General features: G+C 42.7%; 1 protein-coding gene across 1 annotated transcript; it reads left to right on the forward strand.

The window, feature by feature from the left end:
• Positions 1-487: 487 nt before the first annotated feature.
• Positions 488-5,606, forward strand: LOC141465249 (alpha-1-antitrypsin-like). The gene is made up of 4 exons (XM_074148577.1): positions 488-1,153; positions 1,831-2,101; positions 2,651-2,798; positions 5,263-5,606. Exons 1-4 carry the CDS (start codon positions 499-501, stop codon positions 5,470-5,472), a joined length of 1,284 nt encoding a protein of 427 aa, XP_074004678.1. The 5' UTR covers positions 488-498; the 3' UTR covers positions 5,473-5,606.
• The last annotated feature ends 13,230 nt before the right edge of the window (positions 5,607-18,836 follow it).

Genomic DNA, 18,836 nt, shown 5'->3' on the forward strand with positions numbered 1-18,836 from the left:
AGCTATAACTGACCTTAACTCTGTATCACTGCAGTGCTTGAAAACCAGTCATAACAAGATCATGGGTACTACAGAAACATGTAAGCAAAAGTCAGTCCCTCTTCCAAAGTACCTACGAAATACATGGGGTCTGATTGGTGAACTCAGCCATGCACCCAAAGGCACTTAGGAGCGCAATGAGGCCATGCTGATCAGAGGCAAGGACTGCTTCAGGCATAATACCTCACAAAAGCCTACACAACATCAATTCTTTCCTAGCAATGTCACATTAATATCTTCCTTCCTTTGTTCATTGATCAGAAACTGATAGAACTGACTAGAAATAGGCTATCCAGGAGGCCATGTAGAAGAGTATTTCTAAATAGAGCAATAATCCTAAAGACTGACATCTGAAAATCAGTATCTAGAATACAAAAACTATTTTTATACAGGAAAGATAAAATTCTCTAGATCTAAACATTGCTCTATTCTTTCTTAACAGAACTGCTCAGAAGGAAAATGAAGTCCACATTGTATTTGTGTTTGTTGCTTCTTGCACTTCAAGTCCAGGGTCAACCTAAGTCCAACCTCAATGATGAACAGCAGGAACAAAAAATGCCTCATTCCCCCGAAGACCATTTCCAGGATGAAGATGAAAACTTGCCCCATGTCAAGATAGCCCCCAGCAATGCTGACTTTGCATTTAGGTTTTACAAGCATGTCAGAGAGGAGGTGGGCAACAAGAACATTTTTTTCTCTCCTTTGAGCATCTCCACTGCCTTTGCAATGCTCTCCCTGGGGGCCAGATCAAACACACTCAATCAGCTGCACAAAGGCCTCGCCTTCAACCTCACAGAGATGGAGGAGCAGGAGATCCATAACGGATTTCAGCGTGTCCTCCAACTGCTGAACGACCCTCACCAAGAAGTCCAGTTGAGCATGGGCAATGCCCTGTTCATAGACGATCGACTGAAACTGCTCCAAAAATTTTTGGATGATGTCACAAATTTTTATTATTCTGAAGCTATTTCTAGTAACTTCCAGAATTCTCCAGAGGCTATAAAGGAAATCAATAACTACATAGAAACAAAAACCCATGGGAAAATCGTTGATTTACTCAAGACTCTTGATCCACAAGCCGTGATGGTTCTGGTCAACTACATTTTCTTTAAAGGTGAGTGACAAACATGGGTAGCAGTTATAAAATAAGCTCTGAAAGTCTTATCCAGATCTAAGAAATGTAACTTTTTTCACACTGTAAAACTATTCTATCATCTAATTTAAAATATGTCATTCTACTTTTAAATGACGTAAGGAAATATTTGAAAACCAGGTATGAAGAATCATTTTCTATATGAGTAAAAGGAAAAAAAACCCAAAGAATGAAAAAAAAAGAACCTGTAGAAGTATTGATCAATGTCGTATCAATTTTAATGCAGATTCAGAGCCGAAAATATTCAGAAGGCATGAGCTTGGGAACTTAAGATCATTTATTGAAAAGCACAGGTGTTTCTCTGTGCAAGACATGGTCAAACTTGTATGAAAAGAATAAGCCTGGAGACTGCATAGTGGGAGTCTGTGAAAGTTTTACTACTGCCTTAGCAGGCAAAGGCTCGGGTCTTTTCCATGGCAACCTTCAGCCCGTATTTTTCTTGTGTGATTTTTATTAGAACCGTTGAAATGACATAAAGCTTCTTTTCATGGCCAGAGAATAAGCATCCTTAAATTGAGATAGGCTTGTTATTGCCTTTACAGTTCAAATACAGTATTTTAAGCACCAACTAATGTGACATGCATATACTAGTCTTTTTTTCAGTTTATTCAATTCTATACTCATTCCTTTGTCAAAAGGCTACTGGGAAAAACCTTTCAACAATTTGTCCACCAGAGACGATGACTTCTTGTTGGATGCCAAGAATTCTGTTAAGGTCAAAATGATGCATCAAAGCAAATCCTTTAACGTCCATAGGGATGAGAAGATGTCTTGCTGGGTAGTAGAGCTCCCATACAAGGGAAATGCTGTTGCATTGTTTGTTCTGCCTGATGAAGGGATGATGAAACAGGTGGAGGATGTTTTGCTAAAAGAAACAGTGTCTAACTGGATACAATCACTTACAATAAGGTAATCTTTTAACTGCTGCTTTGTTTAAATATTGAACAGGTCATAAGGCAAGGTAAAACTTAGGATGCCACAAAGAGTTACTAAGCACAGCTCTGAGGAACAAGCACTGCATAGGTTCTTTAACTCAGACAAGGTACTGGATGATTCCGTAACCAAGGGGAACCCTGTCCTCGACTCCCACAGTCACAGCAGTAGGAGTGCTACCAGCTGTGAGGATCCTGCTCAGGGGTGCATTGCCCTCAGGACCCTGCCTTGAGTAGGAAGGATACAGTTCAAAAGAAAATACAATTTCTTTTTCTCCAATCTGGATGATACTTTCTAGCCAGTCACTTTCAGAAACCCCCCCCCCCAGTCCCTGCACCACTGATCAGGCTGAGGCTGCTGGGACAGGTACCTCAATTTCTGCTTCTTTACCAAGGGATTTATCACTGCCTTAGAAAGCCAAGCCTTAAGCACACAGGTATTTGGGATGGGTGTATACACGCAACAGCTATTGCATCAAGGGATCTTGCAATAATAAAGTCAAATTTTTCATTTATTTCTGAAAAGGAAAATCTATCTGGACCTTCCAAAATTCTCCATCTCTGGTTCCTATGATGTTAAGAGCCTCTTCGAGAAAATGGGTGTGACAGAGGTGTTCAGTGACCAGGCTGATCTCTCTGGAGTTGCAGAAAATACTCTTCTGAAGGTTTCCAAAGTAAGTAAGATATTTGTCTGCCTTGCTTATATGTGGGTTTTATCTCTGCAAATAGGGTGATCCCAGTTCTGGAGTGTAGTTATGGTTCATTGATGGTAATAAAGAAGGAAAAGGCTAAGCATTAAATGACTCTTGTTTCTACTGCTTAATATTAGATTGTGTACTGCATAGAAATCCTGCAAAGTCATTTGAAAGTCTCCAAAGAAGAAAACAGACCTGGAAAGGATAATGAATAATTCCACAAGAAGTTGGTGTAAGATAATAAATGCATGACGAGTCATAGTTATGACACAAGTTTGGGAATAGTCATTCTTATCCTATATACACACTTTTCACTACTGCATATCTGAGCACCTCGGAATTTATATAAACAATGGATTTGTGGGACAGGGATAGCCCCATTTCACAAACAGAAACTGACACATAGATGAGTAAAATGATTTCCCTAGTGTCACAGGGAATATATGTCTTGTGTCATGAGGGGAGTGATCCTTTCCTTCTATCCTACATTTGTGAGACCACCTCTGGAGTACTGCGCATCCAGTTTGGGGCTCCCCAGTGCAAGGGAGATGTGGACGTACTGGAGTAGAGCAAGTACAGTGGAGGGTGAGCAGCATGGCTGTGTGGCTGGAGCACAGGATGTATGAGGAGAGGCTGAGAGACCTGGAGTTGTTCAACAGGGAGAAGGGAAGGTGAAGAGGGGTTCTTAGTGCTGGTTACTGATACCTACTAGGAGGGTGCAGAGAAGATGGACCCAGATTCTTCTTGCAGGTGCACAGTGATAGGATGAAGGCAAGTGTAGGGTCCTGAACCTAGGGAGGAATAACCCCATACACCGGGACAGGTTAGGGGCTCACCTGCTGGAAAGCAGCTCTGTAGAGAGAGACCTTGGACCTTGTGGACAACAAGTTGACCATGAAGCAGCAATGTGCCCTTGTGGCCTAGAAGGCCAATGGTCTCCTGGGGTGTATTAAAAAGAGTGTGGCCAGCAGGTAGAGGGAGGTCAGCCTCCCCCCGCACTCTGCTCTGGTGAGGCCACATCTGCAGTACTGTGTCCAGTTCTGGGTCCCCCAGTTCAAGAAGGACAGTGAAATATGGGAAAAAGTCCAGCAGAGGGCTACAAAGATGATCAAGGAATGGATCACCTCTCTTATGAGGAAAGGCTGAGAAACCTGGGTCTGTTTAGAGAACAGGAGAAGACTGAGAGGGGATCTCATCAATGCTTACAAATATCTGAAAGGTGGGTGTCCAGAGAATGGGGTCCAACTCTTCTCAGTGGTGCCCAGTGACAGGACAAGGGGCAATGGGCACAAGCTAGAACACAGGAAATTCCATCTCAACATGAGAAAAAACTTCTTTATTTTGAGGGTGCCAAAGCACTGGAACAAGCTGCCCGGAGAGGCTGTGGAGTCTCCTTCTCTGGAGATATTCGAAAGCCACCTGTATGTGTTCCTGTCCAACCTGCTCTAGGTGAACCTGCTTTGGCAGGGGGTTGGACTAGATGATCTCCGAAGGTCCCTTCCAACCCCTATGATTCTGTGATTCTGTGAAGAGACAATGCAGAAAAGATAGAAAATGGAAAATTCTCAACAGATATTATGTAAAAAAATTCACCATGAGGGTGGTCAAAAACTAGGATGGGTTACTTAGAGAGGCTATGAAATTTCCATCCTAGGAAATACTCAAACCTTAACTTGACGAGACCCTGAGCAACCTTATCTTATGTCAGAGTTGACTCAGTGTAGGTGGTTGGTTGCATTGGATGACCTCTAGAGGTCCTTCCAACCTATATTGTTTAATGATCTTGTGCTTCCTCACATTGAATAACACCTTATTACATGTGTAAATACCTGGATTACAGTTATAGGACAATTTACAATAGAAGAAGGGTAGCAGAACCTCATGGAGGAAATTTCAGATGTGTTCTGGACAATGAAGATAAAACATGGAGGTCTAAACAAAGACAATGAAATAAGATTATGTGAATTCAGAAATATGAATTTGCTATGCCTACCATAGAAAGCTCTGTAAAGTCATATCAGTGAACCGCATTACAGAAAGACACCCTATAAAGCTTGTCAATACTGTGCCTTTGTAGAAAGAATTTTTTTTGCATACACAGAAATTGATACAAAATGAAAAATTTCTTCTTCTGTGTTAAACACGAAGGACAAAATCTTACTCTGAGAAACAACAGAGCAAAAAAAGTTCTCTGTGCTGCGCGGTCTCTGCAAGCAGCCAATTTTGACTCTGCCAGAACATTGCCAAAAACTCTCCCTGAACTCACACCAAACTTTGCTTGTCTTGGAAAAGCTGGACATGAGTACCTTTTTCACAGCAGTTCTACATTTATTCTGTGCTTTCTTTTAAAAACTACCTTCTCACAGTGCTAAAGCAAGGAAGTTTGTCCCAAGCTGCTTCTCGCTCTTCTGTACCTAGATTTTAATTTTTGCTTCCCTTGCAGGCAATTCACAAAGCCGTGGTGGACGTTAGTGAGAACGGCACAGAGGCTGCTGCAGCGACCCTGATGGAAGTGGTAGCAATGTCTGCACCGTTTCCTTCTCCTCCTCACATCAGATTCAACAGGCCCTTCCTGATGATAATTGTTGACAAAACTACCCACAGCATCCTCTTCATGGGGAAAATTGTGAACCCAGCTGCCAAGGAAGACTAGGCCAGGGCGCTTGTACTTCCCAGTGCAGAGAAAAGAGCTTGGGCACATCCCAGCCATTTCTTTGCAAAAAGGGACTAGAATTGATCCCTATTTAACAAATAAATAAATTTTACATGAGGTTGTTCTTTACTTACAAACAGACAGTTGGGGACAAGCATGAGTGGGCCATGTTTACAAAATGACCCAGGCCAAATAGGCATCCATGGGATCTTCAACTGACAAACATTTCCCTACCTTACTCACTCATCACTGGTGCCACAGTCCTTTTCATGCAGATAAACCTTCCTGCTCCTTGCTAAGAAACTCTCTGTGTCTCCCATTTTCTGCATAGCAAGTCATTAGGTCAGAAACCACAAATCTATCCCCTTCAGCTGAGAAACGATCCTTTCCCTCCCTCTCATTCCGCTGTGAATCCCAGAAGTCTCCTTTGTCTTTGAAGTCCTTCCAGGGCTCAGTGGCTAAGAAGAAAACAGAAATATAGGCCTGTTAAACCTTTCCTCTCCTGGATGGTGGATGCTCCTGGGTAAAGAATAATCCTTTTCCTTCCAGCTTGACAACTGCCTCCTACCAGCTCCAAGCCCTTGCTCCCATCTCCATTCCTCATTAGTTGCTCCAGAGTAAGGGGCCCGATTTTTCTGGCAGGGCAAGACTTTAGTTTCTGTGTCAGCAAAACTGCACGTCATTGTACAAATGGTCATCCTAAGTGGTCTTGTGCATGTACAGTAAAGCCTGGGCTCCCTAGGAGAACTGGATGTGGCAAAAACTGTCCTCTGGTTCCAGAAACTGGTGACAGCGGCCTAGGAGGTCATGTCTTCATTGTCCTAAAGCCAGTTAATCATGTTGTCCTCCTCCCCTTTTCTGCAAGCTTAGGCTGATGAGTGTCTCCAAGAGATTCCTCTCCATTAAGCTGATGTTCAGGGTGCAACAAGGTGATTCTGACACTTTCCTGAGCATTGAGTAGGCAGAAGCTGGTATTTCCAGCAGCACGATGTGAATGGAGTTGTGCTGCAGCAGATTAATTTAGTTTACTGCCAATTTAAAATAAAGTAGGACAATAATAAACAAAAACATAGTTAAAAACACCTTCCCCCCACCCCTCCCTTCTTTTCCAGGCTTAGTCATTCATAACTCCTCTATCTCCTTCCCTGAGCAGCACAAGGGAAGGAGGAATGGGGGTATGGGGTCTATGGTCAGTTTATGCTGCTTTATCTCTGCCATTCCTTCCTCCTCACAATCTTGCTCCAGCATGGTGTCCCTCCCACAGGCGACAGTCCTTCAAGAACTGCTCTGGCATGGGTCTTTTCTTCAGGGCACAATCTATCAGGAACAGACTGCTCCAGTGTGGGCCCTTCTCCATGGGGCCACAGGTCCTGCCAGGACTCTGCTGCAGTGTGGGCTCTCCACAGGCTGCAGCTTCCTTCAGGACACATCCATTTGCTCTGGTGTGGGGTTGTCCTTGGTCAGCAGTGTGGATATCTGCTCCACCACAGTCCTGCATGGGCTGCAAGGGCATAACCTGCCTCTCCATGGTCTTCTCCGGGGGTTGCAGGGGAATCCCTACCTGAGCACCTGGAGCACCTTCTGCCCACCTTCTTCACTCCGTGTCTGTGGGGCTGCTTCTCTCACAGTTTTTTTCACTCCTCCCTCTCATAGCTGCCACACAGTGGTTTTTACCATTTTTTAAATATGTTTTCTCCTCTGGGAAGGAACCGTCTTGGCTGAGGGGCTCAGCTGTGTCCTGTGGTGAGTCTGTTCGAGCCATCTGGAACCAGCTGGAAGCAGGCATGTCCAGCACTGGGCAGCCTTGACGCCTCCTCACAGAGGCCACCCCGCAGCCCCCTGCTGCTAACACCTCTGCACGGGCACCTGGTAAAGAGAAACACAATCCTAAATAAGATTAAATTCACTAAGGTTAATGATGTTTAATGGATGGGCTGAGCACTTTGATGGCGCTAAAGAACTGTCAGAAGCTGCCATTAGGATCCCTTCGCAGAGTCATCTCAGCATCAGGAACCACTGGGCCTCCACGCACTTTGCAAACGCAGCAGGAGCCAAGAGGCAGCTCCTCCTCCCAGCGTTTCCCGCCTCAGCTCTGCTTTCCCTGAGGAGGGGAAGGAACCAAAACTTTACCTGAGAGGGCTTGGAGCTCCCTGCCACTGCTGGAGAGCTCTGGCTTCTGGCTAGACTGGGTCAGAAATGCTTCTGCCATTGTGGCTTGGGTTGGTGTCCTGGTTTGAGTGACATGAGACTATTTTCTCTTTCAGTAGTTTCACTTCTCAGTAAGTTCTCTTCTAATGCTAGGGAAAACTACATTTTTCTTATGTCTGAATTTGTGAAAATATTTACTTTATAGCCAGCTATGGTATGCGGGTTTCAAGGTCTCAGTGTTTTCAAGCCTTACCAGGTGCAGGGTTGAGGAGGAGCGAAAGCCAGACACTTGGCCCAAGCAGGCCAACAGGATCATTTCATGCCATGAACATCCCATTCAACACAAATTAGAAAGTTTGCTGAGGAGTTCTCTCTTCCGTGATAGCTGCTATCCTGAGAACTTCTTGCCCTGGTGCTGGACCTCTGAGCCCTTCCCTTCCTCCTGAAGCCATAGCACTCACAGTGTCCGACACCTGCTGTCCCCTGCTGGGAGTACACAGCTTCCTGCTGATAGAATGGGCTGAGTGCAATTCTTGTATATTTTATATTGGTATCGGGATCAATATTGATTCTTTAGTGTTATTAATGTTAGTTATTTAGCATTGTTCTATTAGATCTGTTTATATTTCAACCCTCAGGTTTTCTTGCTTTTCCCCCAGTTCCCCATCCCGGGTGGGGACAGGTCATCAGGTGATAGAATAATTGTCTAAATGACAATAAATTGTTGTGGGTTCTTCAAACCATAACAGTTGGGAAAGCCCTGACAGGTCATACGGATGAGAGATAACCCTACTGTGCATATTTGCAGTGAGAGAAAATAGGGCCTTTCATGTGGGCAAGCACAGACCTTTTCCCAGACCTACGGGCAAAAAATCCCAAACTCTAGTCAACCTATTTACACAGACCTAAATATTTGCTTAATTCAAAGTATTTTCACTATAATCATCCCCTTGTCTCCATATTTTAAAGAAAGAAAACCAGAAATGCTTTAAGAATGTTCCATGGAAAATCTTAGTCAGCTGCACCTGTCTAACTCATTTTCTCTCTCAGAAAAATGAAATCAATTGTTTCAGCAGTGCTTGAAGGGGCAAACCTCTGCTGTAGGAGCCAAGCCAATGACTTCAGCTCTGCAGAGGGCTGCCAAACTACAGGTCTCTTTATTCGCAGCTGCTAATAAAGCTTGCACAGTCATTGCTCCCTTGCTTTGGGAGTGGTGAGGTTTAGGTGAGCAGTTAACTGTGCACTATTTGGGACACATTAGAGGGGAGGCAAGAAAGAGAGTAAATAGGAAGCTGTTCATATTATCTCATTTCTTCCCTCCCTTTCTGCCCACTCCTGGAAAATGAAAACCAGGAACAACCCCAGTCTTTTTGTTTAGTTGTAAATATTAGATATCTGAAACAGAAACCTTTGTAAAAATTCTTTTTATCTTCTTATCAGAACTATGAGATTTTCTTACGGGACATAGTGCAAGTCTACTTACTGCCCTATGGGTTAAAAGCAGTTATTTGAGGGTGGAAAAATTATTTCAGCTGAGAGGACAGTTCCAAGCTACGCTTTTGTAACTTCCCTACAACTGCAAATAAGAACAACTACTCAAGAAAGTTTTAAAAAGCAGGCCAGTAATTTCTTAAATAAGCAGTTAAGTTCAAAGACTTTGTTGAAGATTTATATGGGTTTTGGAAAGGAGCTTAAAGAGCTGGAAGAGAGCAGGAGTGTTGAGCTGATCTGCTCAGGAATTTTAGCTCCATGGTGGAACTAGGGGGAGTATAGCAAGAACATGATGATATAACAGAAAAAGTGAAAACCTTACAGATGTTCAGAAAGCCTGCCATAAAACCAAAGGCAAGACAGTGGACCAGCTGTAGATACCCTGAATCAGCTCTGACTGAAACTGAAATTCTACCAAGAGGAAAACATATCACCCTGGGCCAAGATAACACCAGAAGACTGCACATTTTTGGGAGTAACATGGAAAGAAGAGGAGAATAAAATCTCTCTGAAGAGGACAAGGAACTCTTGGCCACACTTCAACATCATTATGCTCCTCACACTTAAGACATACTGACCCAAGGGAGAGAAAAGTTGGAGCCAGCACATGAAATAGACCGCTGATGTGCTGTGCCCCTGTGTTATCAGGGGATAACTAGCCTCACCTCATCCTCCACCAGCAAAGTACCTGCAGGTAATTAGCTAAAATACAAGGATGTGGATTTTGATCCTTGATGACTTCCCTTGTTAAACAAAACAGTAGCATCTCCCCCCACCATACAGGAATATTGGGCATGCAGGACCTGTAAGCACAATGAGAGGTAAAACTAGACTGCATTAACTTTACAATGTTTTACCTCCATTTTGCATAGAATTTAACAGACAAATCTTTCTCTGCCTTCATTAATCACCTATCATCTATGCTACTTTTGGTGTCAAGGCCCTACCTGAGAAAACAGGTGTTACTGAAGTGTTCAGAGACAGCAATGCTGTTGCTGGAGTCACAGGGAGCTTGACCTGCCACTGACTGCTGTCAGCCATAAGTGGGGATGGAGATTATCTGAGCAGTGGTTATGTTTTGTATTTCCAAACAGTCTGACCTGACATCCAGCAAAATTAAGATTTATGAGCAGCAGTAGGGAATGATGTAGGCAGCAAACTGGCATATTTGAAAAGTAACATATTGCACTTCAGAGTTACTGTGTACTCTCTTGATTTCTCTGAATTGCACCTATTGAAATAATAACTACAAATAGCCATCAAATCAGAAAGGATCAGAAAAATCCCCCGTGATTTGCCCTTGGCTAACATAAAATCGTATGTTAAAAATGTACTACAACAGCTTGGAGTCTTTTTCTGTTCTAGGCCCCCTGATTTCAAGTGCCCCTTTTCTGTTGAGTACCTCTCAGTTTGCTAAGGTATCACCTTTTCAGCTGCCTTGCAAGGGAATGCAGCTGGGGATGTCAGGTCCACATGCATTAAAGGAATTCCATAAGACTGTGGAGAAGGCCAATGCATTCAGCTTCCTTGCTTGGGGAACCAGACTCTGGGAGCCCGCTTGGCTTGAGTTATTTCTAGTGACACCTGGAGCTCCTTGGTGGTTGAGAATTCAAGCAAAGAATTTCTCATGAGCCCTTGGGAAAACTGCTGGCTTAGCCAATAGCTATTACATGCATAGTCAAGTGGATTTTTTTGCCAGCTATATTTCTTTAAAGATGTGGCAGTACAGGCAACGCTGGGGCAGCTTTTAACAAAGGGGCACTATCAGGTTTTTAGTCTTTTAAAACTGTAACTATCGCTAGCTCTGTTAATGTTTTCCATGAAACTTCTTAGTCCCCATTTGTAAATCTGTGAGTCTTTAGGCAAGTACATCACATTTACATCAAAATTTTGCATGTCTACATGCTGTGTGGAAGTCGACGGGAGATGTAAATATGTATCAACTGTCTGTACTGCAGGTGGGATTGTTTTTAAGCATTTAAATATGGCACTGAGAAAGGAAACAGAAATACACAACTCCTGTCTAATTTAGGAATACATTCTTTCCAAACCTCTGCAGGGTCTGTGACATTCACTGCATGCACAGTGCCTTTGCACAGCTCTTTGTTTAATGCTCATTCAGGAATAAAGTGCCCAAAACTGAGCACTATCTATTCTTTTCTGGAAGGGACAGTCTGCAACCCTGGACATTCACCTTAAGACCTAAAAAAAATCAACAGCTGAAGTGTTGTGATTGTTCAGAAGGTGGTCAAGCTGACTCTTGATGAAGCAGTTCACATGGAAGAAACAAGTCCCTCCCCAGAATAGCAGATGGCACTAGACCAAGCTTGAGATGCTGGTTCCCTGAGTGTCCCTGCCTCCCCATCTACAGCCCTGCTGAGGCCCACATGTACACATGGATGGGAAAGAGAGAAAGCAACATCAGAATTCGTTCTCCCTGGCAGGATCGATTTTGAACAATTCAATTTCCCATCTTGCAGGCTGCTTGGTGTAAGGTTTTTTGGTAGTCTGTAAGGGTTGTAGGCAGGGGTGAGTTGTGTGAAAGTCCTCTCGTAACTTTTAAATTAGTTGGATGACATCAACAATTCTAAACTAAAAAAAAAAAGTATCTTAAAAACTTTGAACGCCTGTCGGTGTCCCATCTAGGTCCCTACCTCTTGCATTCCCTGTGCTATTACAGAAGGAAAGTAAATTAGCTACAAGCTAAACATGAGCCAGCTTTCTGGCTCAGCCCTTGAACCACATGTAAGGATTCAGGGGAAGAATTCTCAGTTGCACCAAGGAAATAGAGGGTTTGTTCATTTCTATACATTTCTAAAAATGAAACAGTTTGTTCTGGAACTGATCTGAAACACATGCAAGAACCTCAGCATAATAACCAAAAAATCTTAGAAATACAATTTAGAAAACTAGCTTTCCTAAAACTGCAGATTTAAAGAAAAACAGTTCCAATTCATTTCATGTTTGCCTTTCACCAGGAATATTACTAGCTAATAAACTTTCAGGGCACCAGTAACTATGGGTGCTGCTTGGTGAATCCAGCCATGTGGTTACAGGATAGATATGCCTTTGCAGAAATAAGGTTTCTGTGGTCAAAAAAAAATTAAATAACTATCTAAACAGAGGTTCACTGGATATTTCCTAATGATTTCTATTTTGTTTCTTTTAGCTTTGTTTTCCACTGTTTCTCAAAAGCCTCATGAACAAAGATTTTCATTATAAAATGACCCAGAATCATGTTTGTTTTTTCCTCATGGGAAAATGGCCTCATGGTTTCTGTGTGAGCAAAAGCTGCAGATCATTGTACAAATGGTCATCCTAAGTGGTCTTGTGCACGTACAGTAAAGCCTGTGCTCCCTTTCTAGCAACCAGACACAGGAAAGGGAATAAAAGTGACACTTAGCTTCAAAGTAAGAGGTTGATTTTTCAAGCAGAAGATGCAAATTAGAAAAGATGTCTCAGGAAGAAATGTTGCATCTAGTGCAACAGATGCAACTAGTACTACAAGTTGTCTGGATTTCCAGGATTTATCAAGAAGACAGCTTTACTTCGTATATCTGAATTTGGAGCCATGCCGCTGTTGGCTTTCCTCTGAAAACTTTGAATCAGAAAAGCAAGGGAAGGACAGCATTTGCTGTGGCCTAACAGCTTCTCTCCAAGAGAACCTACCAGCCTCTGTCTAAGAGAAGCTGCATGAAAGTCCCATTGCCCTTCATTTCTGACATGAACCTTAGGAGATGGCAAGAAACAGGGGAGCCATTGGGACCCAGGAGCGCTCCGTAAGTGCTGGTTTTGCTCTCTTGTGCTGGCAGGTATTTATCTGTGTGCAAAGAGCAATGTTGTCGCTGCTTGCTCTACAGCTACTGTAATAACTTTATTTGCTCTGTTTAATGTATAACACTGCACTCACTGTTTAAGCCTGTTCAGACAATAAAAAAACAGTGAAAAAAGCAGTAAAAGTCAGAAGAATATGATGGGCTCCATCTGAAAGTGTTGTGAATACTGTTAGATTTTAGTAGCTAGGGACATTAAACTCACATTAGCTATCAGCATCACAGATTAACTCATTCAATAGATTAATCCATCCATGCACAGCTAACACAGCTCACTATGGCAATGTCAATCTGCCCTGTACAAAGAAGCTCTTCTTTAGCCAGCTAACAATGTGGATGAAGTTTTCACTGCTATGAAAATTATTTTTGAATGAAACTTTTAAAGAAACAGGAATGGGGCAAACATGGACCACTGAGCACAAATTACAGAAAGCTGCAGGGTTTTTCATCATTAGTAGATAACCAGGGTATCTATTTCTATAGTACAAAGATGATGGCTCCCTATACTTCAGCACATAGAGCCTGACAGAGCAGAGGCCTCATAGCAAGGAATAGATCCAGGGGTTCTCATAGCAGAAAAACTTCAGAGAAAATCAGGAAAATCAAAAGCAAATCTGCAGCCTCATATGAATGGACCCCAAAGCAGATTATCCTACCTCTGGCAGGGTCAGGGGGGAGGAGTTTGATTGGCATGAAAGGATTAGTGCCAATGTAGAGAATGAAGATCAGGGCCTTTTCTGTGCAGGTGACTGAGAGATGGGGAGGGACAAGGGGAAGAAGGAGGATAGAGTAAATATACCACTTCAAGATAAGAAAGAAGTGGTGATGAAAGCATGGTGAGGATGACAGCTCAGGGCAACAGCAAGACCGTTTGGAAAATACACAGGCAGATTCTCATATCTGATGTTACTTACATTATCCAGAGAAGAGAATGGTTGCAGAAAAAAGTGAGCACAGTCCTTTTTTGGAGCATCCTGCTGACCAAGCCCCTTGTCAGTCCCTATCTGACCACCACAGTGAACAGAAAGAGTAATGTTCTCCAAATGAAGGTGGGGCCCGTTTGAAAACCTGGTTCATCCCAAGTAGCCCCCAGGAACACTAGCTTTGTATTACATTCTAAAAGCAGTCCTTGGCTGGGGCAAGTGAGAAGGTCATTTTCTTCTCTCCTTTGAGCCTCTCCATGGTCTTTCCTATGCTCTCCTGGGGACCAAAATTGCCACCACAGCTATACAAAGGTTGGAGCAGCAAGAGATCCATGAGGGTTTTCAGCGTTTCCTCCAGCTATTGAATGACTGTGACATCAGCAGATGACAAAGCATCACTGCTCCACAAGCTTCTGGATGATGCCCAGAGGCTGCATGATGCTAACACTATTTCTAGAAACTTCCAGAAAACTTCTGAGGCTGAAAATCCATGATTACCTAGAGATTAAAAAAAAATTAAAAAAAAAAAAAAAAGGAAGAATTGTGAAAAATAACTGAGACACAAACATTTAAGTGAAAGAGATGATTTGCCACCTCTGAGAGCATATAACTGTTCCCAAGAAGACCATCTGACACTGCAGGGGCAGCTCAGGTAAGGGAGGAGAGAGTTTCGCACCCTGGGACACTGTCCTAAGATTCTGCTACAGCTGAGGACTCATGCCACAGTCTAACTTTCACCCACTGCCTGCCTGCCTAAATACACACAAATGCACACTTTGTTCTTAACACTTGCACCTTTTTACACTTTTATTGTGCCACCTTTTTACACTTTTACTGTGTTCAGACCCACCAGCCAAATCAATCTTCCTTCTGACCATATCTCTCGTTCCCTTCTTCTGTCTAGCTCAGAAGTGTCCATCGTAAAGCCCTATCCTCTTCAGGATGAGAAAGGAAAACTGCTTAGCAATAACTGCACTTTTCTGGAAGAATTTTGCATATACACATACACTTTCTACTCTCTCAATTTCTTTCTTCATATATTGTCTGAATTTGGGATTACCAGCTGGCAAGAATTAAAGAATTGATAGCATACAGCACATTTGACTGTATATATACACATGATACATATAGGACACTGCCAAGACAAAAGTCTCAAGGGATTCTGTGATTGTGCATGGGGACACTACGCTAGCTGTTTGCTTTACTATTGTTAGCTGACCGTCTATAAGTGGCTTTCCACTTTGGGTCACTCCACATAACACTTCTACTGCAGTAATAATTACCTGCGTTTGGACGCAGAGTCCTTCACTCCGAGATGATCACCTTTGCCTAAAGCAGTTCCTTTTCCGAACACCTGTGCAATGGTGGGCTGACTGGTCAAAACATACATGGAAGGTCTGGGTAGCTGATCAGCAAATATTAAAGAACAGAGAGAAAACAAAAAAGAACAGAGAGAGACCTCACTGGCGTCATACCATGCTGGAACAAACACATGGAAATTCCTGCTGGACTTGAAGATTGAAAAGGTTGACATGATGGTATCCTCAGCACTTTCAAATGGTACTAGGATGTCACTCTTAGCAATTATTCCTTACATCTTGAGCTTCTGGAGAGGGATAGAGTCAGGGTGAGCAAACAGCACCTACGGAAAGAAGAAGGTTTTGTAACAGAGGCAGCCCTGTGGCCCCAAGCCAGTGCAATGTAGCCACCCTGGAATGGCTAAGAGTCCAAGAATTAGGAAACTACTCAGGGAACCAAGCTCTTCTCTTAGACAGAACCAGGAATGAAAAGGAAATTAGGTCCTCTCAACAAATTCTAGTGTAGGTTTCCAGAAAGATTTCTGGGGAAATCCTGAGGACCAGAGACCTACAAAGCTACAGAGGGATTTGCAGGGACAGTTAATCTCCTTATTCCAAATGCTTGTTATTAAACATTTCAGATAACAGTCACTTCAGAGGCAATGAAGGCCATCCCTGCCCAGTGTCATTGAGCTGTCACTCTGAGCAACAGCTCATTAAAAGCACTTTCTTTTGATTCTGAAAAGCTTGTGACCCACTACCCTTGATTTAAGAAGCAAAAATAAGATGTATAAAAAGTCGTACCATTCTCAGCCTTTCTCTGTACCATCTGTACTACTAAAATTAGATTTTCCCATTTCCTTTCAGTGGAAAAGATCCACCAGCCACTGCTCGTCACTTTCCCTCATCTTTCTCCCTGCTGCTGCATGGACTGACATCCATGGCAGCATGGGGAATAGGGATGCACAGCAGCCACTGCAGGTGTCCATCCACTGAGACACTCTAGATTGTGTTACTGTCTGTAACTCAGTCCCTGCCCCTCATGGTTTTCTTTATGCATAGGCAAAAAGCAAAAACAGTATAGGATGGCTAAATAGCATCACTAATAGACATCCATGCTGCTATCTGTACTGATCATGATAAATGTTGGCCGCTTTTCATTTTCTTTGGCTATTGAGTTGCCAGATCAGAAGGCACCAGGGGTCCATCATGCTTTTACTTACAAGGGCAAGGCAGCACTGCATGAACTACAGTCCCACTGGTCTGTCTCTCTCTCATTTGCTCACAACTCACCAACTGCAGGAATACTACCAGCTGGTCATGACCAGTGAGGAGCTGGGATCTTTAACAAAGTGTTATGTTTCAGGTCTAAGGACAAAAGAGGCTATAAATAACATTCTTTAGACACCTGTAGATTCCACATTGCAGTTCATCATTTTATGGGCTATCTGTGGTTTCTTGTTGGTTTTCTTCCACTTCTATTTTACTGGAAATGTCCCTTCTTGATCCTTACCAAAACCACAGCCTTCTTCATGCAGTGTTTTTGAAAATGTGAAAATGTGAATTCAATTTATTGAGCAATTCACCTTGCAACTGCACATTTCACCTTGCTAGATCACCGTCCTCTGCTTATACTACCTAAGTCCAAAAGATGCAGGGCTTCCTCTGACTGAGGTGATTGATTTCCATCTCAGACCTGGGACCAGCTGCTCTCTCACACCTATCAATACCCTTAAACACACATGAAGAAAGTAGAAAAAAAGCAAAATTCAAACAGGTTTCTTAAGAGTAAGAATATTAATAATATTTCATAGCAATTGATTACCAGAATTTTCCATGCATCATTTGTGCTATCCATTCCTTGCACTTTCATGGCATTCAGGAGTTTCAGTCACCAGAAGCAGGACTCAGCTGCTGCTGAAGTGAGTGTACATGGGATGGGAGGCCTTTCCCCTTGGAGGCAATTTGGTGCCTGTTCATAGTCTTCCACACCCTTCCCTCATCCCCAGATCTGCTCCCAAGTGAATAAAACACTGTGCCAGGGCAGTGCTAACAACAGTTTCAAATTTGCCCTTTGAATGAAAAACATCATCAGAAAACCACTCTTCATTTTCTCAGTAAATGAGCTGAAAAGTTCTTCAAGTGATCAGCATGTTTTGTCTGACTCCAGCTGAAAAGCTGTGCATTACTGAGCTGGAGGAGGTATTGTAAGAGTCAGGAAAAATTTGAAAGAAGTTTTTTAAAATACTTTTCCAGTTCAGGAACTGTCAAAACTAAATGCTTTCATTTTTCATCTAAAAAGTATTTGGGGAGAAATTATTCAGTAGATTCAGCAAAAGCTTCAGGAGTTGCTCTGGGCAACCTGACACAACATGTTTGGATGAAGATGAGTTTTGACAGGAGGATTTCACCCTGTCAGAGGCTCTTCCCTCTTCACCATGGAGCTGACCTCCCTCTAAGTAGAAAGTCCCTCAGCATTTGTGAAAAAAGAAACACAGGCAATATCTACATTATTTGATGTTCCTCAGGAATGATTATCTGTCTCTGGTTTGGTTAATGTTTATGATATAGTCTGGATTTATAACACTGTTCAACAGCTGAAGGAATATGAGGAACAGGACAGACCCAAAGAGCTCTGCAGTGGAAATCCTTGTGCATTGGAAATAATCAACTAAAGCAGGAATAAATGTCTCCAACAAATGGCCAGATTTGGAAACAGATACTGAGCACCAGATCTTCCACAAACTGAAACATCCCAGTCACCTCCAGGGCTACCATCTCTCAACTGCCGGTTTAGTTTCTGAAATGTCATAAAAAAAGGTAGAAAGTATAAAGCCAGGAGCCTGGATAAAACCACACAAGTCTTTTCAATATAAGCAAAACAAGGTTAACAAAGAAAATAGGCATGAAAAATGCATTTTTACTGAATAAGAGGTATTTCAGACCACTTCTCTTCTGTAAAAGGCGTAGGGTAACTCTTGCCTGCTAATATCAGTACACACTGGGCACTCTTTGGCCAAATTGTGCTGGCTGTATCAGTGCATGCCTAGGTTACTTGTGGTGATGGTCAAGAGCAGCTATTTTGTAAACAGCAGCAAACAAAATATAATCAATATCAGCTAAAAAACGAGCTAAGTCAATGCTGAATTTGCACAACTGTCTGTTTAGGTATTAGGAAATCCATAAGTTAATGTGGCACTGACAAATGTGTCTCAAGACCCCCTGTACATATATCACTAGATCTGCTTTTGGGAAGGCACCTTGTTTTTACCTGGATATTATTTATGTCAAGTACATGAGTATCTGTGGTTGTGAGACTGAGTTCTCAGAGTGGAGTTTTCTCCACCTTCTATCCATACAATTTAGAGTCAAAACTGAAAAGTCATGTTGGAAAGACATAAGTCATGGGTTGTACAGGCAGCTGATAACATGGCAGCAGAATATACAGATGACAGGATGAGCTGAATAGAAATGTAAGAAGCAGTTTTCCCAGGCCTAGGAAGGCACCCAGCCAAAAGTAAAAACCTTTACAAGAGGGAGGTGAATTCCTTCTATCTCACAACAGGACCAGAGAAAATATGAGAAACCCCCAGTATCAACACTGCTGAAGGGATTGAGAAAAGCCCTGCTGAGAAGGACTTGGTGGTACTGGTGGATGAAAAACTAGACGT

This window comes from Numenius arquata, chromosome 6 (assembly GCF_964106895.1).
Source record: "Numenius arquata chromosome 6, bNumArq3.hap1.1, whole genome shotgun sequence".
In the NCBI taxonomy this organism is placed as follows: domain Eukaryota; kingdom Metazoa; phylum Chordata; class Aves; order Charadriiformes; family Scolopacidae; genus Numenius; species Numenius arquata.

What these genes read in the sequence shown, in the direction of transcription:
- LOC141465249 (XM_074148577.1), top strand. Translation starts at nt 499, where the DNA reads ATGAAGTCCACATTGTATTTGTGTTTGTTGCTTCTTGCACTTCAAGTC. An exon ending in ATACAATCACTTACAATAAG is followed by an intron (nt 2,102 to 2,650) that starts GTAATCTTTTAA and finishes ATTTCTGAAAAG; the next exon opens with GAAAATCTATCTGGACCTTC. An exon ending in CTCTTCTGAAGGTTTCCAAA is followed by an intron (nt 2,799 to 5,262) that starts GTAAGTAAGATA and finishes CTTCCCTTGCAG; the next exon opens with GCAATTCACAAAGCCGTGGT.